This window comes from Sorex araneus, chromosome X (assembly GCF_027595985.1).
Source record: "Sorex araneus isolate mSorAra2 chromosome X, mSorAra2.pri, whole genome shotgun sequence".
NCBI lineage: Eukaryota > Metazoa > Chordata > Mammalia > Eulipotyphla > Soricidae > Sorex > Sorex araneus.
In genome coordinates this window covers 354,850,090-354,877,207 of record NC_073313.1, presented here as the reverse complement: position 1 = coordinate 354,877,207, position 27,118 = coordinate 354,850,090, and the positions used below count along the sequence as shown (strand labels likewise).

General features: G+C 43.9%; 1 protein-coding gene across 1 annotated transcript in view; it reads left to right on the top strand.

Annotated features, from left to right (window-relative positions):
• LAPTM4A (lysosomal protein transmembrane 4 alpha) overlaps positions 1-5,179 on the top strand; it is a 33,155-nt gene extending 27,976 nt beyond the window's left edge. The window contains exons 5-7 of the mRNA XM_055122547.1: positions 2,401-2,496; positions 3,015-3,113; positions 4,564-5,179. Coding sequence (XP_054978522.1) covers positions 2,401-2,496; positions 3,015-3,113; positions 4,564-4,638 — 270 coding nt within the window. The 3' untranslated portion in view covers positions 4,639-5,179. The remainder of the gene's footprint in view (positions 1-2,400; positions 2,497-3,014; positions 3,114-4,563) is intronic.
• The last annotated feature ends 21,939 nt before the right edge of the window (positions 5,180-27,118 follow it).

Sequence of the window (27,118 nt, the reverse complement as noted above, 5' to 3'; positions counted from 1 at the left end):
TAATTTCTGGTTTGTGCTAATTTTATGAAGATATGACATGCTAATTTCATGTTGAATTTTTTATTAAAAGCATGGGCCAGAGAGCTAGTACAGGGGCATGCCTTGAATGTCCCTGACCTGCGTTCCGACCCTGGCACCTGCCAGCTTCCTGAGCATCGGCACTCCGCCTTCTCAGGCTGTGTCTGCTCACCTGCGTGGCCAAGTAGTGCCGCAAGGGGCCCCTGAGACCCCTAACATTTCTTGGGAGGCCAGGAAATAAGTTAAAAACCAAAGCATGAGTTTTTTGTTTGGGTGAGATTTCTAAGCCTTCTTAATTACAGTATGATATTGACGATACTGTTGATGAAACTTTTCATGCATACATTATTCCCATCCCACACCATTCAGCACACCGCCTTCTTTCCTCCTCAGCGTCCGAAGGGCACCTTCCTTCCCAACTCCTTTGTAAGCTCAGTTCTGTAGGCAGAATCTCTAGTTCTGATGACATGGGCCATTTGTTGTTCTCTTACTGTATTTCTTTATATCCCGCTATGGTTTTGTTTGTTTTTTTATTGTGGAGGTGGTGACACCTACACACACACACACACACACACACACACACACACACACACACATGATTGAAGCTAAACTCCTGACATTCCACACAACTGTAAGTAAACTGGAAAAAAGTTTTTTATTTCAAAAAACTTTCCCTTTTTGGAGGTATATAAATTTTAAAAGTTAGTAATATAAATAGTTCTGTGCTAGGAGACTTTAAAATTAAAATGAAGTAGACAAAACTTACAAATACACAATGTGCTAAGAGTGAGGAGAGAATTAAACTTTTAAGGGAAAATCTGAACAGGCCTATGAAAGTACAGGTGTGTTTTGTGTTAAAAAATAGATACTGGGGCTGGAGTGATAGCACAGCGGGTAGGGCATTTGCTTTGCATGCAGCCAACCCAGGTTCGATTCCCAACATCCCAAATGGTCCCTTGAGCACCGCCAGGAGTAATTCCTGAGTGCAGAGCCAGGAGTAACCCCTGTGCATTGCCAGGTGTGACCCAAAAAGCAAAAAAAAAAAAAAAAAAAGTAGATACTGCTTAAGTCTATGCATTAGTAAGTCAAAGGCTGTAATAAAAACCTTCATAGATGCAACAAAATCACCTGAATAGACGTAGAACATTCAATATAAATGAAACATTAATCCAATATTGAAGTAGTATAAAATTTCTTAGATGAGAACTTCAGAATGAAACTTGTACTACTGTATTTCACTGTATAATGTCAGTTTTTAACTAAAAGTGGGGGATGCAACTGTTCTGTGAACTTATGGGTTTTTAAAGATTATAAAAAAAAAGACACGATGTGTCATGACAATAATGTGATGAAATCCATAATCTTACCAACCCTGGGTTTTTTTTGGTTTTTTTTTTTCTTTATAAATCACTTATAAGACTTGGAGATTCTTGTAGACTTGAGGGCCCTTTTCAGCTTTTGAATCCTAAATATCTCTCGTCCTCTCATTCCCCCAAAACTCAAGCTCAGTGCTGTGGACACAGGAGATGCTCCGTGTGTATTGGCATGAGTGCAGTTGTTCGTCCTCATCAGACCATTAGTGTCTGTGCAGGAAGTCGAACAGTCTTTCTAGTCTGGTATATCACAGGTGGCAGGGCGTCTTGGAACCCCGTCCTCCAAAGAGTTGAGATAGATGTCTGGTTTTTAGAAAAAACATCACGTTGCCTGTGTCTGACTAAAATGGCCCACAAAACTTTTGTGCCTCCCACCTTAAGGACCTGGTGGTGAGAGATGGATCTGGGTTCAGTGTATGAGTTAGTGTTCTTCCAAGAGCCAGAAAACTGTAAAATAAAGAGTAAATTTACACTGTGGCTAATTTTCTAGTCAGTGTTTATTAGTCTTATTTATAAGCTCTTACTAGAATCTCTTCTAACTTTTGTACTCTTAGATGCCCTCTGGGTTATCATGAAGTGCAGATGCCATGGCCGAATTAAAGTGTGTAGATAATGTGGGAAATCAATAGATTTTTAGAGCAACTTCAAGCTTATAGCAAAATTGAGCAGATAGTAGTTTCTGTACCACCTGTTTTCCACCCCAGAAATACACTCGCGCACGAACACACACACACAAACACACACACACACACACACACACACGCAAATGCGCATACACACACACACAAGCACACAGTTCTTTCCCAGTGTCCAGAAGTGTTTTTCTTCCCATTGTTGAACAGCTGTTTACCCCAGTGCCATAGTTTACAGTGAGGGTTTGCTGTGGGTTCGGACCTTCTGTGGATTTGGGCAGACACATGAAGGCATGAATCCATCGTTGTAGTAGCAGATAGAATAGTTTCACTGTCACTGTCTTCTCCCTCTTACTTCGCCTTCCATTTTTTTCTAGCCTGATTTTCCCTATAAAGATGACCTCCTGGCATTGGATTCCAGCTGCCTCCTGTTCATTGTGCTTGTGTTCTTTGTCTTGTTCATCATTTTTAAGGTGAGTTACTCTTTGGGGGAACAGGTACCCTGGTGATGCTGTTGTCTAAACCTTCTGGGGGAATTCTCTTCTTCAGGTTCCCATTAGTGACTGTGTTTATTCTGACACTGTAAAAGACACAGCCTCTGGGGACGGTCCTCCCTCTCGTTCCAGAGAATGGTTAGAAGTGCCAGGGTCTTTCCTAAGTATAAGGAACACTTATGTTTGAAGTGTTCATGATTTGGATTGAAAGTGTCTTGAAAGTTTCAAGGTTCAGAATTTCTTCTGCGAGCACAATGGTTGTCAGACCTCAGGTGAAATCCCAACTCTGGTTTCTCTGTAATAGGGTGACAGTAAAGCTTGAAACACTCAAATGAAATCACGTAGACAAAGAACCTGATGGGGGGTAGGTTCACACCGGTCAGTTCTCCTAAAGAAAAGTTGTGGGGGCGCGAAGGGACACACATCAGAGTCACTTTGTTTTAGAGCAGGTGGTCTTGCGTTTCTCCCATGGATTAACTGCGGTTTTGCTCTTTCAGGCGTACCTAATCAACTGTGTTTGGAACTGCTATAAGTACATCAATAACAGGAACATGCCGGAGATCGCCGTCTATCCTGCCTTTGAAACACCCCCCCAGGTGAAACCACCTTTTTGTATGTTGCAGTTTCACCAGCCGCTCTTGATTCCTCCTGGGAAAGAGACGGGCTCTTGACTCGCTCTTCGGTGCTGTTACGGTTTGGCCGAGGAGCTTAAATCCTCCAGCCTCTCAGCACCTCCCAGTTGGGCTCCTGGCTCTGTGGGCCGGGGAGCCCGAGCACTGCTTGCCTAGCGCGAGACCCCCCGACTGGTGATTCCTGGCGTTACCCCCAGCCGAGGCTCGTGCTGCTTTCAAAGACTTCCTTGTGACCCAAGGGAGCAGCTCTTGTTGGCGGGCGGTGGGTTTCTGAGTGGGCAGGGGGAGGTGGGCTTCTAGGGCCCCTCTGGCGGTGCCCATTCTAGCTTCCTGAGTTTCCAGCGTGTGGCCGGTGGGTGGCCCTTCACGGGCAGCGCACCACACCCGGGGCCTCTCGGTCAGACGCCCCTTCCCATGCTTGTGCCCTCCACCGGCCCGGTGACAGCAGAGGGCAGAGGGATGGAATTCAGGAGGCGACATCCCTCGGAGGCTTCCTCTGCCATGGCTCAGTGCCACCAGCAGAGAGGTTGATTGGCCCTCGCACCCGATGAAGCACAGGGCAGGGGGCAGAGCCAAGGGGCCTTGTGGGCACAGGCTCAGTCCAGAAGCAAAGTTCAGCCTGCCTCCTCCCTTCCCCTCACCCCTCCCTCCTCAGCCTGCCTCCTCCCTTCCCCCACCCCTCCCTCCTCAGCCTGCCTCCTCCCTTCCCCTCACCCCTCCCTCCTCAGCCTGCCTCCTCCCTTCCCCTTACCCCTCCCTCCTCAGCCTGCCTCCTCCCTTCCCCCACCCCTCCCTCCTCAGCCTGCCTCCTCCCTTCCCCTCACCCCTCCCTCCTCAGGCTGCCTCCTCCCTTCCCCTCACCCCTCCCTCCTCAGCCTGCCTCCTCCCTTCCCCTTACCCCTCCCTCCTCAGCCTGCCTCCTCCCTTCCCCCACCCCTCCCTCCTCAGCCTGCCTCCTCCCTTCCCCTCACCCCTCTCTCCTCAGCCTGCCTCCTCCCTTCCCCTCACCCCTCCCTCCTCAGCCTGCCTCCTCCCTTCCCCTCACCCCTCTCTCAGTCTGCTTCCTCCCTTCCCCTCACCCCTACCTCCTCAGCCTGCCTCCTCTCTTCCTCTCACCCCTCTCCTCAGCCTGCTTCTTCCCTTTTCCTCATCCTTATCTCCTTCAGCTGCTTCCTCCCTTCCCCTCAGCCCTCTCTCCTTCAGTGCTATCAGTGCACTCTCCCTCCCTCCCTCCCTCCCCGTTGGCTCAGACGTCTCACCTGCTTAGAAAATTCTGTTACTGGTCACCTCCTCTTGGCTGTCCTTTACGGGTGCATGTGTTCCCCTGTTTAGGCCCTAAAGCCTGAGAGCTGCATTGTCCCCAGTAGGATTTTAAAGGAGAATTAAGTCTTACATGATTTCTTTCTGCCTTCAGTATGTTTTGCCTACCTATGAAATGGCCGTGAAGATGCCTGAGAAGGAACCACCGCCTCCTTACATCCCTGCCTGAAGAGATTCTGCATTTGTCAATAAACTCTATACCAGCTTTTGGTTTTGTTTCTTTTACAGGATGCTGCGATACAGGGCTTTTCAAACTTGTTTGATAGAAACTACATTATACTTTGTTTATGCATTAACTTTCAAACACTAACAAGCTTTTTGAATATCTATTAAAAGTTTTTGTTTTTTAAATCTATTACATTTTAGTAGTTTTTGAAGACAATCTAGGTTAAGCAAGAGCAAAGTGCCATTGTTTGCCTTTAACTGGGGGGTGGGAAGGAGACGTTTCTCCACATAATTTCTTTTATAACTTTGCACTTTCTTTTACATAAGAGTTTGCATTTAGTTATTTGCTACCCTGAATACTTTCAGGAAGAATGGATTAAATATTCAGGGTGAATGAGTTGGGTAGAAGATTGGAAAATTTCAGCTATGAAAACCAGAAAACAATTCCATTTTCATTTGACTTTGGGAAATGATGACTGCATGTTTCTAATTTGTATGTATTTCCATCTTTGTGATAAGATGCTTTAATAAATCTCTTAAATATTTACTGTTGTCATTTTGTGAAAACAGTTACCCTTTTTTGGGAGCTAAAGGCTAACATTTTCCATTACCATGAAGTCTAGACCGCCCCAGGGTATTTTGGTACTTTGAGACTGCAGTGATATATTTTAACCGGAAAGCATTTCCTTAATCCAGTTAACTCAGAAACACTATTTAAATTTTGCACTGAAGATAAGTTGTCTGAACCACAGACCAGAAATTGCTCTAATATTGGTAGTTTACCAGAAAAATGACATAATTCATGCAACGGCCCATATTTTATGTTGAACACTAGGTATACACTTAGGCCATCAAGTTAAAATGTATCTATTGGCCAACAGGGATGCTAGAGAGAAAGCAGAAGCAGACCAGCGTTAGACCCCACAGCTAAATTTCTTTATGGCCTATGTACATTTACCTTGTAGACACATGAATATATTTTACATAGGGGCTTGTCTGTGTGTGTATACAGTTGACAACTAGACATAAATTTTTTATGTAAGGGTGTGTGTGTGTGTGTGTGTGTGTGTGTGTGTATACACATAAGGTATGTTCTCCTGAACCTCATACCTGGCTTTTTACATAGTCTTCAGATGGATTTCTAATTGTTTGGACTGTCATTTTACATTCATAAATACCTACAGATCATCACTAAAAATAAAGGATAATCTATTTCAAAAGATATAAATGTATCCAAGAGTGCTCCCAGTTTTCAGTAGTGGAAGATAGTGTACTATTTTCTGGGCTATAGAGCATTTTCTGTCTCACTAGGGTGTCCCTCCATTATAGATTTCATGGTATTTGGCATCTGTTTCTGTCAGTGAAGAGCACAATGTGGTCTTGGTTCTGTCTGCAGCACTAAGCACACATAAACAAAATGGAGGGTATGGGAGATACATGTTTGCTAAAGAAAAGAATCTACAGTGTTAACACTGTAGAGGTGTTTATAGGTTATTTTCAATACATACTGTAGCACGGTAGCACTGTCCCATTCATCGATTTGCTCCAGCAGGCACCAGTAACATCTTCATTGTGAGACTTGTTACTGTTTTTGGCATATCAAATACGCCAGGGGTAGCTTGCCAGGCTCTGCCGTGTGGGCGGGATACCCTCGGTAGCTTGTCAGGCTCTCTGAGAGGGATGGAAGAATTGAACCCGGGTCGGCTGCATGCAAGGCAAATGCCCTACCCACTATGCTATAGCTCCAGTGCAATACAAATTGTATATCATGTACACATGTAAGTCCAAGTATATTTAAGTGCTCTTGCTTTATGAACCAAGTGACTTCCCATGAGATTACCTACACCTAGTGTAGGTTAATACACCTATTTGTGACAAATTTATTTATAGTCATGTGGAACTTAATTTGTTCTAATTATTCCCGTGTTCCTTCAAGGCAAATAATAGATGTGCTGGTTTCAGATTCCATTTGTTTTTAAAGGAGGAATATTTTTAAATTATCCCCAAGCATTGACTTGAAAAGAAGATAGACCTTCGTTTGCTTTTTTTTTTTTTGGGGGGGGTCACACCCGGCCATGCGTAGGGGTTACTCCTGGCTCTGCACTCAAGAATCACCCCTGGCGGTGCTCAAGGAACCATATGGGATGCTGGGATTTGAACTCAGGTGGGCCTCGTGCAAGGCAAACGCCCTACCCGCTGTGCTATTGCTCCAGCCCCTCGTTTACTTCTTGAGGTTGCCTTACTTTCCTGTAAAACTTGTAGCTTCAAGTATGAGAATAGTTTAGGAGCAAGATTCATGTTATCAAGTAATCCGTAGTCAGGGCACACAAAATATGCATTATGGGGTGGGAGGAATGAACAGCTGAATCTCAAGGTAGAAAATTTAGTTCTAGCCTGTGAAATTGAACTGGCATTTGAGTATTAGTTTTTGCTCCCATAAAACCAAGGAGAAGCAAGCCCCTGACCTACACTCTTTTTTGGAGTTGTTCTTAGGTTCAAGTAAGGTAACAGACATGGGAATCTTGGCAACTCCCATGTGCTGTGCAAATATTATCCTGGGTGTGTGTATGAGCAAAGCATGGGTAGAGGAAGAGCCAAGGACCAAGAAGAAAAGTATTTGCCCTGGAGTCCAACAAAACCATAACGGTTTCTGGTCTGTAGAAAGGAGCTTTGTGTCTGTCATGGTTTACAAAATTCCTGGTCTTTCCACCACTTGAATGACATTAAGTTACTCAAAGCAAATGAATGAATGATCAAGTTCCTCCTTGGTCTGTCCAGCTGTCCCTTCCCATTTTTGAACAGTTCACTGTCTTTTAAAGAGAAAAATAACTAAACAAGGTACATATGTGCCCATTTAGTTAGCATGTCTACCGTTCTTCATTACTTTTGTAGACTCATATTTGATCTATTTCTTCTGCCAGAAGATGTCATCCTTTTTTTTTTTTTCAGCATGCAACCGCTCCTGTTTAGTTCTTTTGGCTTTTATATATATCTGAAAATGCCTTTATTTCTAAAGATAGTTTCCTTGGGTGTAGAATTTTAGGAATTTTAGGTTGTCGAATTCCCCCGCCCCCCATTCCAAACTTCAAAGATTATGCTCCATTGTCCTGTTGTACTCACATAGGAGTTTTGGTTTGTTTGTTTTTGGGTCACACCCGGCGATGCACAGAGGTTACTCCTGGCTCACGCACTCAGGAATTACTCCTGGCAGTGCTCGGGGGACCATATGGGATGCTGGGAATCGAACCCGGGTTGGCTGCATGCAAAGCAAATGCCCTACCCACTGTGCTATCGCTCCAGGCCTTCACATAGGTTTCTAATGAGAAATAATGCTGTCATCTTTAATTTTGTACCTCTATGAAAAGCATAGTTTTAATGTTGGATGATTAGAAATCTTTCTCTAGTTTTTCAAAATAATTAAACAGGAGCAGTTTTCAGTGATTTGTTTATGATGTTCCTTCATTGAAGATTTAAATTTTTTAATTGAATTACTATAAAATAGAGCATACAAAACTTTATGATTGGGTTTTAGTCATACAAAGTGAAGATTTTTTTAAATATTAAATTTAGAATTTATGGGTGTGTTTCTTGTATTTACAGTTCATTTGCCTTCATGGATCTATATTTTGTCCAATTTTCTATAGACTTACAGATTTCATTAATTCTGAGAAGTCTCTCAATCATTTCTTCACATATTTCTTCTGCCCTCTACTTCCCTTTAGGACTGGAGAGGGGGAAAGGAAAAGTTTCATGCACTGAGGTGACTTGAGGTAGACTTTGAAAATTGGACAAGATGTAGAAATCTGAGTAGGATCTTGGTGCCCTGTTTAATGGAAAGTTATCATGAGAAGAGAACACCAAGATTTCATGCTTTACATGACTAGGAGAACAATGTTACCATTGGCAGAAACGGGGAGTCAGAGTGAGGGAGTTAAGGAGGAAGACAGGGGGCTTGGGGTCCACACTCGAGAGTGCTCAGGCGCTGCTTTGAGGGACCTGGGAACCGACCCTGGGCCTCCTGCATGCAAAGCCTTCACACCAGCCCTTTGAGCTATTAAGACAGCCCCAGCCTTTTGAGTCTTAAGATCTCCCAAGCTCTTCCAGAGAAAGATGTTGAGGAAGATGTTAAGTTCATTCTTAGATGTAGTTGAGCTTAATGTGTGACTGTGACCTTTGACTAGAGAGTGTAAGAGGCAGAAGTCATGTAGGGCTTAAGCCCAAACACAAGAAAAAGATACTACTGGCTTGGGAATTGCCAGTCGAAAGATGTAGCTGAAACCACTCTGAAACTCCTGAAACAGATGTATTCGAAGGACCAAATAAGCCCAATTGTAAGTCATCAAGCATTGAAGTCTTCATTGTGTCTTCACAAATGTATTTCTTGTTCTTTCTTTCCTTTTTTTTTTTTTTTTTGGTATATGAGTCACAATAGGGATACTCGGGTAACTCCTGGTTCTGCACCTAGGAATTACTCCTGGCGGTGCTGGGGGACCCTATGGGATGCCGGGGATCAAACCTAGGTTGGCTGCATGCAACACAAATGCCCTACTCACTGTACTGTTGCTCCAGCCTCAGTTCAAATGTATTTTTTTTTTTTTGCTTTTTGGGTCACACCCGGCGATGCACAGGGGTTACTCCTGGCTCATGCACTCAGAAATTACCCCTGGTGGTGCTCAGGGGACCATATGGGATGCTGGGAATCGAACTCGGGTCGGCCGAGTGCAAGGCAAACGCCCTACCCGCTGTGCTATTGCTCCAGCCCCTCAAATGTATTTCTTGACATCTGTTTCCTCTGGGTTTTTGTTCTGCCTCTTAATCCTGAAAGTTGTTCTTAAACACTGTGTTGTTGAATTAGCTCCAGTGATGGATGGAGGGGTTGAGAAACAAGCACCAGACTCTCTGAGAAGCCCCCTGAAGCCTATCATGCTTAAGAACTCCTTACCCTAAAGAAGACTCAGCCCTATCCAAAAGAACAAAAGCAACCGCTGTTGGAGAGTATGTGGGGAGAAAGGGACCCTTCTACACTGCTGGTGGGAATGCTGACTGGTTCAGCCCTTTTGGAAAACAATATGGACGCTTCTCAAAAAATTAGAAATTGAACTTCCATTTGATCCAGCAATACCACTTCTGGGAATATATCCCGGAGAAACAAAAAGATATAGTCGAAATGACATCAGCACTTATATGTTCATCGAGGCACTGTTTACAATAGCCAGAATCTGGAAAAAACCCAAGTGCCTGAGAACAGATGACTGGTTAAAGAAACTTTGGTACATCTATACAATGGAATACTATGCAGCTGTTAGAAAAGATGAAGTCGTGAAATTTGCATATAAGTGGATCAACATAAAAACTATCATGCTAAGTGAAATGAGTCAGAAAGAGGGACAGACATAGAAAGATTGACTCATCTGTGGAATATAAAATAACAGAATAGGAGACTAACACCCAAGAATAGCAGTATATAATACCAGGAGGTTGGCTCCATGGCTTGGAGGCTGGCCTCACATGCTGGGAGAAAGGCAGCTCGGATAGAGAAGGGAACACCAAGTAAAATGTGGCTGGGGACCCCACATGAGAAGAGAGAAGCGTGCTGAAAGTAGACTAGAGACTGAACATGATGGCCGCTCAATACCCCTATCGCAAACCACAACACCCAAAAGGAGAGAGAACAAAATGGAAAGCCTGCCGCAAGAGGCAGGGTGGGGTGGGGGGGGGCTGGGAGTGGAGGGTGGGATGGATACTGGGTTCATTGGTGGTGGAGAATGGACACTGGTGGAGGGATGGGTTCTCAAACATTGTATGAGGGAAACACAAGGACGAAGATGGGTAAATTTGTAACTGTACCCTCATGGTGACTCACTTATTAAAAAAATAAATTAAAAAAAAGAAGAAGACTCAGCCCTAATCCCCCTGAGAAGACTTTCTCCTCCCACAGACCCACTTCTCACAGTTTTCTGCTTCTTTATTTTCCTCCCAGCCTGTATAAACTATGGACCCCAGTCTGAGGTCAAGATGCTTTAGAGGAACAAGTCCAGCATCTCATTGCTAGCACTTGAATAAGCCCATTTTACTCACACCAACTCTCACCTATTGAATATTGGCCTTCAAGTGCCAAGCACGCAAATTTGGGTCAGTAATAGGTTTTGGCAATGATGGCAGCATTAGTTCTTCACTCCAGATCATTTAGCCTTCCTGGTTCTCAGTTGTGGAGGAGTTGGCCATGACAGTGCACCAGGTCACGCCCTATCACGTTACTGGGATTGATGACAGCCGTCAGATGCATGCTGGCTGTTCAAGGCCAGCTGACCCCGGGAGGAAATTCTTGGGGTTCCCAGCAGCTGCCAAGACCTATCTATCTTGAGGACTTGCTTTTTCCTTCCCTTCATGGTGCCAGAAGCCCTAAATCCTGTGTTGATGGAGGGGAAAAAAAGGTTTGGAAGAAGTTGATGGGTTCAAAGATTAGGTTACGACCTCAGTGTATGCTATTAAAAGCCCTCTGGTCTTAGCCCTGGGTCTTGGCTATTGAAATACTAGTAAGCCTGTCATAAGTTCTGTCATTTGGACTTGTCATTTGGACTCTGCCATTTGGGACCCTTGGGTCTTTGAGGCCAGTAGGTGAATGGATAAAACCTTGTGAGCTCTACCTTCTGTCTCCCTCTTGGGAGGATTTGTGTTTAAAGGAGTTCCAGTAGTGCTTCAGTTTCGCTGTTTGTGTTGTGTGTTGTATTTTGTATTTGTTGTTCTGTTGTGCTTTGCTGTAGGAAACTCAGTCTCAATGACATCAACCCCTCACTACCCCAGATCATACAAGGAGCCTAGACCACCTTTAGATTTTTGTTTTTTGTGCCACAACTGGCAGGGTGCAGCGGTTACTCCTGGCTCTGTACTCAGGAATTACTCAGGAGACAAAAAGGAATGCCAAGGGTTGAACCAGGGTTGGCCACATGGCAAGGCAAGTGCCCCACCTGCTATATTGTCTCTCCAGCCTCTGCACCACCTTTAGTTAGAGGTTCATGAGTGAAAGAAAACAATTTTCTATTGTTACACTGTTTGGCTATATTATATCATCATCATCATCATCATCATCATCATCATCATCATTATCATCATCATCCCATTGATTGTCGAATCTCTTGAGTGGTCTTAGTAATGTCTCCATTCATCCTAGTCCTGAGATTTTAGAAGACTCTTTACTCGTCCTTCCCAACAATACCACATTGGAGGCTCTTTCAGGGTCAGGGGAATGAGACCCAGAATTGTTACTGGTTTTGGCATATGAATACATCATGGGGAGTTTGTGAGGCTCTCCCATGTGGGCAGGAAACTCTCAGTAGCTTGCCAGTTTCTCCCAGAGGGAGAAGTAGGCTATAAGATGGTCGGCAGGCTTCCGGGAGCTTGGTTTTAAGTCTCTGGATGTTGGCTGTTGGTGGGATTACACGGTGCCGGAGGCAGTCCCTAGGTGTGACCGCCTAGCTACTGGAAAATGGGAAATCTGGGTGGAAGAGGCCCAGTCTCAATCCGAGCAGATTTGGAGGTCTCAGGCCCAGGTCCCACACACCTGGGTTCCTCTGCTGGTACCTTCATGTGTGAGGCTCGTCCGAACATGTGCAGAGGGGCCTTGAGCATGGCTGTGGCTCCGGAGGTCTTCAGCCTCGGGAGCTCTGCTAGGGGTGGGGAGAGAAGCTGGAGCCCACCCACTCCGAGGGGTCCCGGGGAAGACAACTAGGTACATGGGCAAGAGACTCTCTCTTTGGCGATGTATGCACTAGAATTTGAAGGAAGATGTCCCTTCAGGGTGTCCCTAAACTATGACACAGCCTTACAACTAGAATTGTTTCTGTTAAGTGTCTGTGGATGGGATAAACTATCAGACACTGAAGCGTTTATGATATGGCCAAGTTTCAGATGACATCTCCACTTAAGAGTGCACAGCGGAGGGAAAGGCACTGCTCACTCCTTCCTCTGGTAGGTAAAGCCAGGAAGAAAAAGATGAAAAGCACAGACATCCCATGGAGAGCTTGAATCCTTTCCTCCCCGCCGAATCTTCTCTTGTGCTGCTGCCAACCAAACTGCCACCTCAGCAGCTGCCCGTGTGTCTCCCCTGGCTCCTGGCTCCTGCCACTGTCTTCCTGAGTGCTGAGAATAGTAACAGGCCCCCTTCTTCACTCTTCTTCCTCACCTCCAGGGAGACCTTGGGATGTTTTGGAGTAAGGAAATGAAAAGGTTGTTATTGTTGTTGTTGTTGTTGTTGTTGTTGCTGTTTTGGTCACACCTGGCGATGCTCCGAGGTTACTCCTTCCTGGCTTGATGCTCAGGAATTACTCCTGGAAGTGCTCAGGGGACCATATGGGATGCCGGGGATCGAACCCAGGTTGTCCACATGCAAGGCAAGTGTCCTACCCACTGTACTATCTCTCCAGCCCCAGAAATGGAAGTTTTAAGGGTTAAACAATTATAAATGTTTTATAAATTAAAGTTAATAAAAATAAGAAAAATGACTCAATACCAGGAGAACAAAATAATGTCTTTATGGTGAGAAGGTGCAAGGAAATTAAAACATTTTGTTGGAAGATTCTTTCTCAAGATAAAACTGGATATTTTAAAAATGGGATAGAAAAGAGATAAAACAAAATATTAGGCAAGACAACTAAAAATTTGACTTTCAAAATAACTTAGGTAATCTAAGACTCCATCTCTTTTTTCTAAACTGTTTTTAGCACTTGTTTTAAAAATAAAGGCTACACTCATATTATTTTTGTTTCAATTGTCTGGGTTGTATATAGAAAAAAATCTTAAAAACACTTTCAAAGTTTGGTGAAAATAATATTTTTACTATTTATACTGCAGCTGGACAAAATAAAACTTCACTGACCTTGACTGTGGCAATTGACCGTGAAAGGCCAGCAGCTAGAGATGAAGGGGGAAATGTGAAGAGTCGTTGTTTAATATAAACTGCTAGAGAATCTTTTGCAGCTTCTAGTGTTTATTGGGAATTAAGGATTTTAAAGAATGAAGGAAAATGTGTGTATGTAAAAAATGTGTGGAGGACAGAAAAAAAATGATTTTTCTTTTGAAAAATTGAAGAATGAAGGGCAGGGGTTTTAAATAATATAGGAAAAATGCAATAGTTTTTCAAAAATAGAACTAAACTAGAGGAACTTAGCAAATAGAAAATGGTACATGAATGTGAGGTAGGTCTAGAGGAAGGAATATTAGGGAAACAATCTTTAATTGTGGCCCTGAAGTTGATGAATAATTTTCTTTTTAAAAATTTTTTATACATTTTATTTTCATAAAGAAGTTCGCAATAGTTCATTATAGATAATATTCAAACACCCACCCAACCATCGAGCATCTTCCCACCACAATAAGAGGGAAGTGTGTGAAGTTTGTTGTATCTCATTCTGGAGCCGTTTAAGCCCATATATAAGAGAATGGGACCGTATGGGATGCTGGGGATTGAACCCAGGTCTGCTGTATGCAAGACCCTACCTGCCGGACTATCACTCCAGATATTACGTTTTAATATCTATAATATATTTAAGTATCACTGGACTTCATATCCCATTGTTAGAGAGGTGAAGGCATTTTAAGAACCCAAGCAGATTATAAGTTGGTTGAATGATTTGCCTTGGAAATAAAGATTTGTTCATTCTTTTTTTTTTTTTTTTTGCTTTTTGGGTCACACCTGGCGATGCACAGGGGTTACTCCTGGCTCTGCACTCAGGAATTACCCCTGGCCGTGCTCAGGGGACCATATGGGATGCTGGGATTTGAACCCGGGTCGGCCGCGTGCAAGGCAAACGCCCTACCCGCTGTGCTATCTCTCCAGCCCCCAAGATTTGTTCATTCTTAAGATAACCTAGACTTGGTTTTAAAGGAGCTGAAACCAATGAAATTTTATACTATTTTGAAATGTATGTTGAGGAAAGTTCCTTCAACTCTTATCCCTAATGAAATTTTAAATAAAACTACCCATAATTTGTTCCCTAGCTTAACAAATGGTTTGGTTACATTAAAAAACACAAGGCAAGTTATGAGACAGAAGTATGCAATGTGTTTTCACTTTTGATAAAAATCTGTGAATGCAGAGAAAAAACTAGTAGCTTATCTTTGGTAAGCTTATCTTTGGTTGGTAGTGTCACATATGGACTTAATTTTAATTTTTTTCTTACCTATCTTTTCTAAGTTCTCTGCACTAAGTTATAAGGAAAATTTTATTCTAATTTTTTTTCCAGAGCTGACGTGTAAAAAGCTAATGGATTTCCAGTCATGTGGAGTGTGGATAACAGGAAAGGGGAGTGGCAAAGGAAATGGATAACTTTGTGTAGAATTAGAATTCTATACCAGCCCCATAAAAAGAGACTAAAATCTGGATACCCAAAAGTCAGATCAAAATGGATTAAAGACCTCAACATTAGACCACAAACCATAAGGTACATTGAAGACAAGGTCGGCGAAACCCTCCACGATATTGAAGATAAAGGTATCTTCAAAGGTGACACGGAACTAAGCAATCTAGTAAAAACAGAGATCAACAAATGGGACTACATTAAACTAAAAAGCTTCTGCACCGCAAGAGATACAGTGACCAGAATCCAAAGACTATCCACAGAATGGGAAAGGATATTTACACAATACCCATCAGATAAGGGGTTGATATCAATGGTATATAAAGCACTGGTTGAACTCTACAAGAAGAAAACATCCAACCCCGTCAAAAAATGGGGCGAAGAAATGAACAGAAACTTTACCAAGGAAGAAATACGAATGGCCAAAAGGCACATGAAAAAGTGTTCTGCATCACTAATCATCAGAGAGATGCAGATCAAAACAACTTTGAGATACCACCTCACACCACAGAGACTAGCACACATCCAAAAGAACAAAAGCAACCGCTGTTGGAGAGGATGTGGGGAGAAAGGGACCCTTCTTCACTGCTGGTGGGAATGCCGACTGGTTCAGCCCTTCTGGAAAACAATTTGGACGACTCTCAAAAAATTAGATATTGAATTCCCATTTGACCCAGCAATACCACTGCTGGGAATATATCCCAGAGAGGCAAAAAAGTACAATCGAAACAACATCTGCACATGTATGTTCATCGCAGCACTGTTTACAATAGCCAGAATCTGGAAAAAACCCGAATGCCCCAGAACGGATGACTGGTTTAGGAAACTTTGGTACATCTATACAATGGAATACTATGCAGCTGTTAGAAAAAAGGAGGTCAAGAATTTTGTAGTTAAGTGGATGGGCATGAAAAGTTTCATGCTGAGTGAAATGAGTCAGAAAGAGAGAGACAGACATAGAAAGATTGCACTCATCTATGGTATATAGAATAACAGAGTGGGAGACTAACACCCAAGAACTGTAGAAATAAGTACCAGGAGGTTGACTCCATGGCTTCGAGGCTGGCCTCACGTTCCGGGGAAAGGTCAACTCAGAGACGCGATCACCAACTACATTGTAGTCGAAGGCCATGTGGGGGAAGGGAGTTGCGGGCTGAATGAGGGCTAGAGACTGAGCACAGCGGCCACTCAACACCTTTATTGCAAACCACAACAGCTAATTAGAGAGAGAAAACAGAAGGGAATGCCTTGCCACAGTGGCAGGGTGGGGTGGGGGGGAGATGGGATTGGGGAGGGTGGGAGGGACACTGGGTTTACGGGTGGTGGAGAATGGGGACTGGTGAAGGGATGGGTTCCCAAACTTTGTATGAGGGAAGTATAAGCACAAAAGTGTATAAATCTGTAACTGTACCCTCACGGTGATTCTCTAATTAAAAATAAATAAATTAAAAAAAAAAAGAAAAAAATCTGGATACCTACCCCCAAAATTAAGCTGTCTGATTTAAACAACCTATGTGTTGTTCTAAGACCTTGACATTTTATTTTACTTTATTAAAAATTTTTTTTCGTGAATCACCGTGGTGTACAGTTACAAACTTAGGAAATTTCATGTTTGCATTTCAGTCATACAATGATCGTTTATCCATCCCTCCACCAGTCATCCACCGTTCTCCTTCACCAATGTTCCCAATATCCCTCCTGCCACCCCCACCTCATCCCCCACCTCTCCACCCTGCCTCTATGGCAGGGCATTCCCTTTCATTCTCTCTCCTTTAGGGTGTTGTAGTTTGCAATAGAGGTATTGAGTGGCCATCGTGTTCGGTCTACAGTCTACTTTCAGCACGCATCTTTCAACCCGAATGGGTCCTCTCAACATTTTTTACTTGGTGTTCCCTTCTCTATCTCAGCTGCCTTTTCCTCCAGCATGTGAGGCCAGTTTCCAAGACGTGGAGCAGACCTCCTGGTCCTTATCTCTCCTTCTCTTGGGTGTTAGTCTCTCATTCTGTTACTTTATATTCCACAGATAAGTGCGATCTTTCTATGTCTGTCTCTCTCTTTCTGACTCATTTCACTTAACATGATACTTTCCATGTAGATCCACTTGAATGCAAATTTCATGACTTCATCTTTTCTAAGACCTTGACATTTTAAACTAGCCAGACATAACTAAGAGTTTTCTAGCTTTGTAAAAATAAAATTGCAGTAGGAAAGTGAATTTTATTATTTTTAACTTAATTTAATATTTGGTGTAGGTTTATTTTGGGGGGCGGCACACCCAGTGATGGTCAGGGGCTTCCCCTGGCTCTACATGAAGGAGTTGCTCTTAGTATATGCAAGGTAATGTTGCAGTATGCAAGGCAAGTACTTACTTGCTCTACTATCACTCCAGCCCCAGAGAGTGAATTTTAAAGAAAGCTATCCATAATGTATTTTCTAACCTTGCCTACATTGTTATAGTTTTTCCATATCCCTACATGCAAATGTACTGGGGCAGGTGACTAGGTGTTACTTGGTTTCTTCCTTGAACTTTCTTAAAGAGAAGAGGAGCCTGATGGGGAGGACCACTCCCTACCCACGGATGCCAAAAGAAAGGCCTGTCTGGCCCCTAAGCCCAGCACAGACCTGTCTGTCATTGGGCACTGAAGTGAAACTGAGCAAAATAATTTTCCTCAGCGTCATAAGACTCTTGGAAAAAATAACGCCAGGTTATTTCTTTTCCTACAATCTGTCATACTTGTTTACCGAATATCATCGCTGCAGTATGGCCTTCCATTTCCAGGAGTCGGAGTCCCGCTATGGGCTGGGAACCTGTGTGGGGAAAATGAATGTGTCAGAACAAGCGCTGGACAAAGGCAGTAGCATCTTCCCTCCCGGAACCCATAACCCCATGGAGTAGAATGAAATGACTGACTTGAATTTGTCTCAGATACCAAAGCAAGTAAGTCCCATAAAAGAAACAAATCATGGGTTGAAGCTGCAGAGGGAGTAGGAAAGAATTGAAGGCTGATGCTTTCAGACTTCAGACTGGAAAACTTGGTAACTGAGAGCACTATTTGATGTTCATGAACACGGATTTTTCTCTTTCTTGTTTGTTGCTGTTGTTGTTGACCATGCCCCACAGTGCACAGTGCTGACTGCGCCCTGGGACCACTCCTGGCAGGGTACCATGTAGATTCCAAAAACCAAACCCGGGTCAGCCTCATTCAAGGCAAGTGCCCCACTGACTGTACTATTGCTCCAGCCCCATGGCACAGGTTTTTATTGATTTATTTATTTTTCTTTTTGGGTCACACCTGGCGATACACAGGGGTTAACTCCTGGCAGTGGCAATTCGCAGGGGTTAACTCCTTGCACTCAGGAATAACTCTTGGCAGTGCTCGGGGGACCATGTGGAATGCTGGGAATTGAACTCTGGTCGGCTGCGTGCAAAGCAAATGCCCTACCCGCTGTGCTCTCACTCCAGCCCCACACATTTAAAACACAAACAAACAAACAAACAAACAAACAAACAAACAAACAAACCAGAAATAGAGCTGAAAGGAGTTGAAGACATAGAAAATAGAAGAGTACATATATAGAACCATGCCGCCAGACCCTGCGCCAGGCTGTTTCACTTGGGGTACCCCAGAGGGGGGTGGATGAGACCCCTCCCCACCCCGAGGGACATAGCCCCATCGGCCGAAAACCTCCAGAACTCAACCAGCGTCATGCTCATGGACTCTCTCCACATGCTCGGGCCAAGCCTCACCCATGAGTGAACCTATTCCTGGACTGCACAGCTGCATTTGTGGCCACGCTACACTTCATACTACACACCCTACCCATACTCCAAGAGTACCGCACCACTTTTGATAGGGTTCAAAGTAGGAGGCAACCAATCTTAGAGGGAAATATTTTTTTAACAGATATATGTAAGCATATATATATGTGTGTGTATATATCCATACATATATAATGCATATGCATACATATATAAAATCACACAAAGCTCAACTTTTAACAACATGTTTGTGATCTCTTATAGAAGGGCTTAATGACCCCTAGGTGAAATACAACAGTCTCCACCCTATTTCCTCTAAGGATACTTTTTTGTTTTTTGTAGTATTTTCAGTGGTTTTTAATAACAAGCAATACAAAATATGTTATTTTGGTTCTGCTTTGGGGCAGGGATTGATTGGGGTTTAGGATGGAAACATTCGAAATATGGTGGTGGGAAGGTGTCATGGTGGTGGGATTGGTGTTTCCATATTAAATGTGATCAAATATTGTGAACTACTTTATAAAATAAAAAAATTTTTTTTAAAGAATACACCACAGAGGCTGGAGAGATAGCACAGCGGGTAGGGCGTTTGCCTTGCACGTGGCCGACCCGGGTTCAAATCCCAGCATCCCATATGGTCCCCTGAGCACGGCCAGGGGTAGTTCCTGAGTGCAGAGCCAGGAGTAACCCCTGTGCATTGCCAGGTGTGACCCAAAAAGCAAAAAAAAAAAAAAAAGAATACACCACAGAGGCAGGGTGGGGTGGTGGGGGTTTGGATGGGGGTGTTGGGAGGGATACTGGGAACATTGGTGAAGGAGAACGGGCACTGGTGGAGGGATGTAAACCAAATACAAACATGAAAGTTCATAAGTTTGTAACTGTACCTCACGGTGTTTACTAATAAAAATTTAAAGTAAAAGAATACACCACATGTGTAAATATTGGTTTATGAGGGATAGGTATTGGAATATGATAGGTATTGGTATATGACTGAAACTCAATCAGGAACAACTTTGTAAGTGTGTACCTCACAGTGACTCAATAAAAAATTTAATTAAAAAGTAAACTTCAAAAAATACTGCCTCATGAAAAATTTTTTGTGTATATGTACTATATACTTTCAATGCTCATGGCTCAGAAAATTCCATTGTTGTACTAGACAATGGCATAAGTAAGCTTGAAATAAAATGAATTTACAATGTACCCTCAGGGAAAACTGCTTTCTGGAAGATCCAACACTGATTATTTATGCATTGTCTTCTTACTTTATTTTTATTACTAAATGAAAAAATACAACTGCCTGTCCATGAAAGAGTGAAAATTAGTACCCATCAGCAAAAATTAGCACTGATTAGAGAAAGCAAAAACGCTGCCAGTGGCTCTTCCTAAATAGCAATTTTATTATTTCTTGTGGAGATCTATCTTGGGTTCTTAGTGTTAACTGATAGGGGCAGGTCACTTTCCAGAACTTGTTGGTATGAGTGCCAGTGTGCTACCCAAGTTTTAAAAATAGGCCTTTTCTCTTCCAGTGTAGCCAACATTGCCCTCCACCTGTCTCGGCTCAAACTACCCTCATATAGCTGAAAGTTGATATTAAAAACTCTCCCAGGGAATGGGCCAGGCTGGCTCCTCAGCTGATGGCAGCAGTGGCCTGAGTGGTTCCTCCAAGCCCTGTTAATATCGGGCCCCGGCCCAAGACCATGGCACCCTAGGACCCAGCCTGACCAGGGAGGTCAGGGTGGGGACCAGCACTGTTGGACGTGACCCAGAGTTGGTGGTTGCAGTGCTGGGCACCTGTTTTTGGAGGGGCAAAGAACACACACACACACACACACACACACACAGACACACACACCCCTGTCCCTGGTATTAGAACAAAGACTCAACTTAATTTCCATGTTTTCTGAGTCTTCTCAGGACTGGAGCAATAGCATAGGGGGTAGGGTGTTCGCCTTGCACATGGCCGACCTGGGTTCGATTCCTCTGTCCCTCTCGGAGAGCCCGGCAAGCTACCAAGAGTATCCTGCCCGTATGGCAGAGCCTGGCAAGCTACCCGTGGCACATTTGATATGCCAAAAACAGTAAAAACAAGTCTCACAATGGAGACGTTACTGGTGCCCGCCCAAGCAAATCAATGAACAACAGGATGACAGTGACAGTGATACCGTGATACATACAAGTACATGAATATTTAAGACACTGATGAGTGCAGTGTCACCAAAGGGGGAAAAGGAGTAAGAGGAGCAGGATAATTCCTTTTCATGTTGTACCTAACAGATTAATGCTCAGACCCATTTTCCAGAAGGGGTCATCCAAAGGCATGCCACTCTTCAGGATACTTTTGGCCAACTATCTAATCTTTTATAAAAGTATCCAACAGGTTAGATAGTTTAATGATCTGGCCAGCAACTGATGCTGCTTTAGCTCAGTGGTGCTGTGGGCAGTGTCCAGTGGCCTTCAGGACTACATCAGGGGCCTGGTGGTAGTCAGGGATGATGAGGTGCCATGCCAGGATTCAAACTTGCAGAGAATGTGTCCTCACCCTTCAGGTTAGCTAGAATACTAGAGATCTGAAAAGCCCAAAGCTCATCTTCCAAGATTCCCCTGCAGCTAGGGGTGCTCATGTGACACAGTCTGGCCAGTAAGACGTCATTAGAAAAATCTCTCCCTTTTGCCACTTGCCCTTTGGTTTTTTTCCTTCCTTAAACCTGAAATGCTGACACAAGTCTTGGCAGTCACATTGCCCTGGGCACAAGATCCGAATACTAAGAGTGGCAAGCAGAAAGAACCTTGACTCAAAAGGCTGTGGCTAGAACCCTTCAAATATGAGAAAAATAACCCTGCTAATATGGCTAGTCCTTTGCCTGTAAGAGGTGATGCAAAGCTGAAAATTAACTAAGTATTTGGTATACTTATGCATGTCTTTCATAATATTGACCAAATGCATATTTTACCTATTTGAAAATAATTTTTTAAAAGTTAAAACAATTACAAAGTATATGTAAGTTCTTCATTACTTTTATTTTTTAATGGTTCATGAAATTTGTTTGGCCTTTATTTATTTATTTATGCTTTTTTGGGGGGGTCACACCCAGCAATGCACAGGGTTTATTCCTGGCTCTGCACTCAGGAATTACTCCTGGTGGTGCTGGGGGCATATGGGATGCTGGGAATCGAACCTGAGTCGGCCGCATGCAAGGCAAATGCCTTACCCACTGCTATCGATCCAGCCCCTGTTTGGCCTTTAAACTAAGTCTTAGATGATCGAAGCATTCTGGTTTTTCCCTGAGTGTTATACTACAGTTTGGGCTGGTAGCTGGTGCATTAGGGGCAGCCAGATGCCTTGGGGCTAGCAGAAGCTCTCTGCCAGAGTAGCTACCTCTGTTTTATTTAAAAGTCATTGGACCTTTGGGGGCCGGAGTGATAGCACAGCTGGTAGGGCGTTTGCCTTGCACGCGGCCAACCCGGGTTCAATCCCCGGCATCCCATATGGTCCCCCAAGCACGCCAGGAGTAATTCCTGAGTGCAAAGCCAGGAGTAACCCCTGAACATCGCTGGGTGTGACCCCCCCAAAAAAAAATAAATAAAAATAAAAAAATAAAAGTCATTGGACCTCAAATATGAGTGTGAACTCTTATGGGAAAAATTCTGGAGATGCCAACCTATCAGACAATTTGTATTTCATTTGAGGCTATATAACATCAATTTTCCAGGTCTCTTAAATTACTGGTAACTAATGGGCCCGTTTTCATCAAGTTGCTAAATCCTTGATTTACATTAAGCTCTTTGATACACCACCCCCTAGTGGTACTTAGAGGGAAACCGTACACTATTAAGGTACCATTCCTAGTTGCCAGCAGAACCCATCCTAACATATAAAGCATATGAAGCAGAAAAAGCATATGAACATTAAAAATAGTCATCCGTTTTCAAACTATCTCAGGGCCATTGAAATGGATGCCAAAGTCGTTCTAACACATGTGTGGTAGCGATGAGTGTGAAGCCGCACCACCCATATGTACTCCGATGTCAAGTAGCTCATTCGTGATTTCAAGAAGAGTGTGAGAGTCCAGATTGGAAGATACACAGACATGAAATAGTCCCAAATTAGCCTTTCGCCTCTGCTTGGGGGAACAGGTAGAGCTACGGCTTTGGGGTCCCAGGCCCACTGCTCACTCTGCAACCCCAGGACTCCAGCACCCCACTGTGATCCTCTCCACAGCTTCTTTGGGTGTCTCCCCTCCCTTGCAGAGGAAGTCTGCAAAGCACTGCCGGCTCCTCGCCATTGTGATATTCGCCCTCATTTCTTTCGCTGCCCTAAAAGTGCTTCTGCAGATGGATGGAGCCGGAGTATTCTGGGGTATTTGTTCAGATGAGAACACGTTTGAGAACCACCAATCTGCCCAGGATGAGAATGAAGTGCGTATGGAGATAATAGGCGCCAAGGCCACAGGCGGGTGCAAGCCTGGTGTTTTCCAGGACAGAGGAAGATTAGTAAGGTGTGTGCCCTTAGAGTTCTAGATGTGATCAGAACCTACCATGAGGCATCAAAGCAAAGCGAAACAAAAAATGCCATGATCATTTCTTTTTTTTTTTTTAAATTTTATTTATTTTTAATTAGAGAATCACCGTGAGGGTACAGTTACAGATTTATACACTTTTGTGCTTATACTTCCCTCATACAAAGTTCGGGAACCCATCCCTTCACCAGTGCCCATTCTCCACCACCCGTAAACCCAGCGTCCCTCCCACCCTCCCCAATCCCATCTCCCCCCCACCCCACCCTGCCACTGTGGCAGGGCATTCCCTTCTGTTCTCTCTCTCTAATTAGCTGTTGTGGTTTGCAATAAAGGTGTTGAGTGGCCGCTGTGCTCAGTCTCTAGCCCTCATTCAGCCCGCAACTCCCTTCCCCCACATGGCCTTCGACTACAATGTAGTTGGTGATCGCTTCTCTGAGTTGACCTTTCCCCGGAACGTGAGGCCAGCCTCGAAGCCATGGAGTCAACCTCCTGGTACTTATTTCTACAGTTCTTGGGTGATAGTCTCCCACTCTGTTATTCTATATACCATAGATGAGTGCAATCTTTCTATGTCTGTCTCTCTCTTTCTGACTCATTTCACTCAGCATGAAACTTTTCATGCCCATCCACTTAACTACAAAATTCTTGACCTCCTTTTTTCTAACAGCTGCATAGTATTCCATTGTATAGATGTACCAAAGTTTCCTCAACCAGTCATCCGTTCTGGGGCATTCGGGTTTTTTCCAGATTCTGGCTATTGTAAACAGTGCTGCGATGAACATACATGTGCAGATGTTGTTTCGATTGTACTTTTTTGCCTCTCTGGGATATATTCCCAGCAGTGGTATTGCTGGGCCAAATGGGAATTCAATATCTAATTTTTTGAGAATCGTCCAAATTGTTTTCCAGAAGGGCTGAACCAGTCGGCATTCCCACCAGCAGTGAAGAAGGGTCCCTTTCTCCCCACATCCTCTCCAACAGCGGTTGCTTTTGTTCTTTTGGATGTGTGCTAGTCTCTGTGGTGTGAGGTGGTATCTCATGGTTGTTTTGATCTGCATCTCTCTGATGATTAGTGATGTAGAGCACTTTTTCATGTGCCTTTTGGCCATTCGTATTTCTTCCTTGGTAAAGTTTCTGTTCATTTCTTCGCCCCATTTTTTGATGGGGTTGGATGTTTTCTTCTTGTAGAGTTCAACCAGTGCTTTATATACCATTGATATCAACCCCTTATCTGATGGGTATTGTGTAAATATCCTTTCCCATTCTGTGGATAGTCTTTGGATTCTGGTCAATGTATCTCTTGCGGTGCAGAAGCTTTTTAGTTTAATGTAGTCCCATTTGTTGATCTCTGTTTTTACTAGATTGCTTAGTTCCGTGCCACCTTTGAAGATACCTTTATCTTCAATATCGTGGAGGGTTTCGCCGACATTGTCTTCAATGTACCTTATGGTTTGTGGTCTAATGTTGAGGTCTTTAATCCATTTTGATCTGACTTTTGTGCATGGTGTCAGGTCAAGGTCTAAACCCATTTTTTTGCATGTGGTTGTCCAGTTGTGCCAGCACCATTTGTTAAAGAGGCTTTCCTTGCTCCACTTCACATCTCTTGCTCCCTTATCAAAGATTAGATGGTCATACATTTGGGGTTGTGTGTAGGGATATTCCACCCTGTTCCATTGGTCTATGGCTCTGCCTTTGTTCCAGTACCATGCTGTTTTAATTGTTACTGCTTTGTAGTAAAGTTTGAGGTTGGGGATGGTGATGCCTCCCATCATCTTTTTCCCAAGAATTGTTTTAGCTATCCTTGGACGTTTGTTATTCCATATGAATTTTAGGATTGCTTGATCCATTTCTTTGAAGAGTGTCATGGGTATATTTATAGGGATCGCATTGAATCTGTATAATGCTTTAGGGAGTATTGCCGTTTTGACAACATTGATTCTCCCTATCCACGAGCAGGGTATATGTTTCCATTTCCTCATGTCCTCTTTGATTTCATGGAGTAGCGTTATGTAGTTTTCTTTGTAAAGGTCTTTTACTTCCTTGGTTAAGCTGATTCCGAGGTACTTGATTTTCTGGGGCACGATTGTGAATGGGATTGCTTTTTTCATGTCCCTTTCCTCTGCCTCATTGTTTGCATATATGAAGGCCATGGATTTTTGGGTATTGATTTTGTAGCCTGCAACTTTACTGTATAAGTCTATTGTTTCTAAGAGTTTCTTAGTAGAGGTTTTAGGCTTCTCTAGATATAGTATCATGTCGTCTGCAAATAGTGAGAGTTTGATTTCTTCCCTTCCTATCTGGATGCCCTTAATCTCTTTTTCTTGTCTAATAGCTATCGCAAGTACTTCCAATACTATATTGAAGAGGAGTGGTGAGAGTGGGCATCCTTGTCTTGTGCCTGATCTCAGAGGAAAGGCCCTTAGTTTTTCCCCGTTGAGGATAATGCTTGCCGTAGGCTGCCATGATCATTTCTTAATCACAAAAAGGAGTTAAGAAATTTTATTTGTTTTGCTTTTCCGGTTGGACTAGAGCAATAGCACAGCTGGTAGGGTGTTTGCCTTGCATGTGGCTGATCTGGGTTCGATTCCTCCATCCCTCTCGGAGAGCCCAGCAAACTACCGAGAATATCCTGCCCGCAGATGCATGCCGAAAGTAGATAATGGACCAAACACGATGACTTCTCAGTGTCTAATGCCGAAAAGTAATAATGCCGAAAAGTAGAGAGAGAGTATGGGGAATATTGTCTGCCATGGAGGCAGGGGGAGGGTGGGAAAGGGGGGTATACCTGGGATATTGGTGGTGGGGAATGTGCACTGGTGGAGGGATGGGTGTTTGATCATTGTGAGATTGTAACCCAATCATGAAAGCTTGTAACTATCTCATGGTGATTCAATAAAATTTAAAAAATTAAATTTTTTTTTTAAAAAGGGAGTATCCCGCCCGCATGGCAGAGCTTGGCACGCTACCTGTGGCATGTTCAATATGCCAGAAACGGTAACAAGAAGTCTCACAATGGAGACGTTACTGGTGCCCGCTCGTGCAAATCGATGAACAACTGGACAGCAGTAACAGTGAACAGTGCTTTTTTGGTCACATCAGTGTGCTACCCTTCGTATGGTAGGCTGGGGGAGCTCCTTGTGGTTCTTGGGGGTCATACTTGACTGTGCCAGTGGAATTGAACGTGGGTGTCCTGCATGCAAAGCACACATGCCCAGTCTGTTGAACCACCAGATATTCCTCTGCCCTTCAGAGCAGAGAGTTTACTGGAAGTGAAAAATTTACTGGAAGGTTTCAAAAGAGGGAGCCATTTGAGACTTCCCTAGACCACATTTGAAAGGGTAAAAGTCTGCAAGGGCTAAGGGCAATCGCAGGAAAGTTCCGACAGAATCCTTTGGGACTCCCATTCATCTTTTAAAGTGCAGGTCAAATGCCTTCCGTTTTGGGGCGCCTTCCTGGCTTCCTGGGGGCAGGGGGCGGCCGGTTTCCTCCATTCACCCCCGCTCTGTCTGTGAAGTTCACTATTTCCCAGGGGCTTGGGAGTATCTGGAAAAGCTTCTGGGACCCCCCCCCCCCCCCCGCCTCCGGCCCTGAGCGGTCATTCTCCCAGGCCGGGCGGGAGAGGAAAAGGGGAACCAGGGAAATATCCGAGGCCAGGAGAGCTCTCTGGGGACCCTCTGTTTATCCTTCTTCCCCCAGCAATGATGGAATTCCAAGGTGCGCGCGTGTTTGAGGCTGGGATAAAAGCGTTTCTATTCCCGCTGCGAGATCCCGGGGAGTGGGGTGGTGGGGGTGTGGAGGGGGAGGTGTTTCTGCTTCTCTTTTAGAACTCCAGCCCCAACTTTGGGTGGA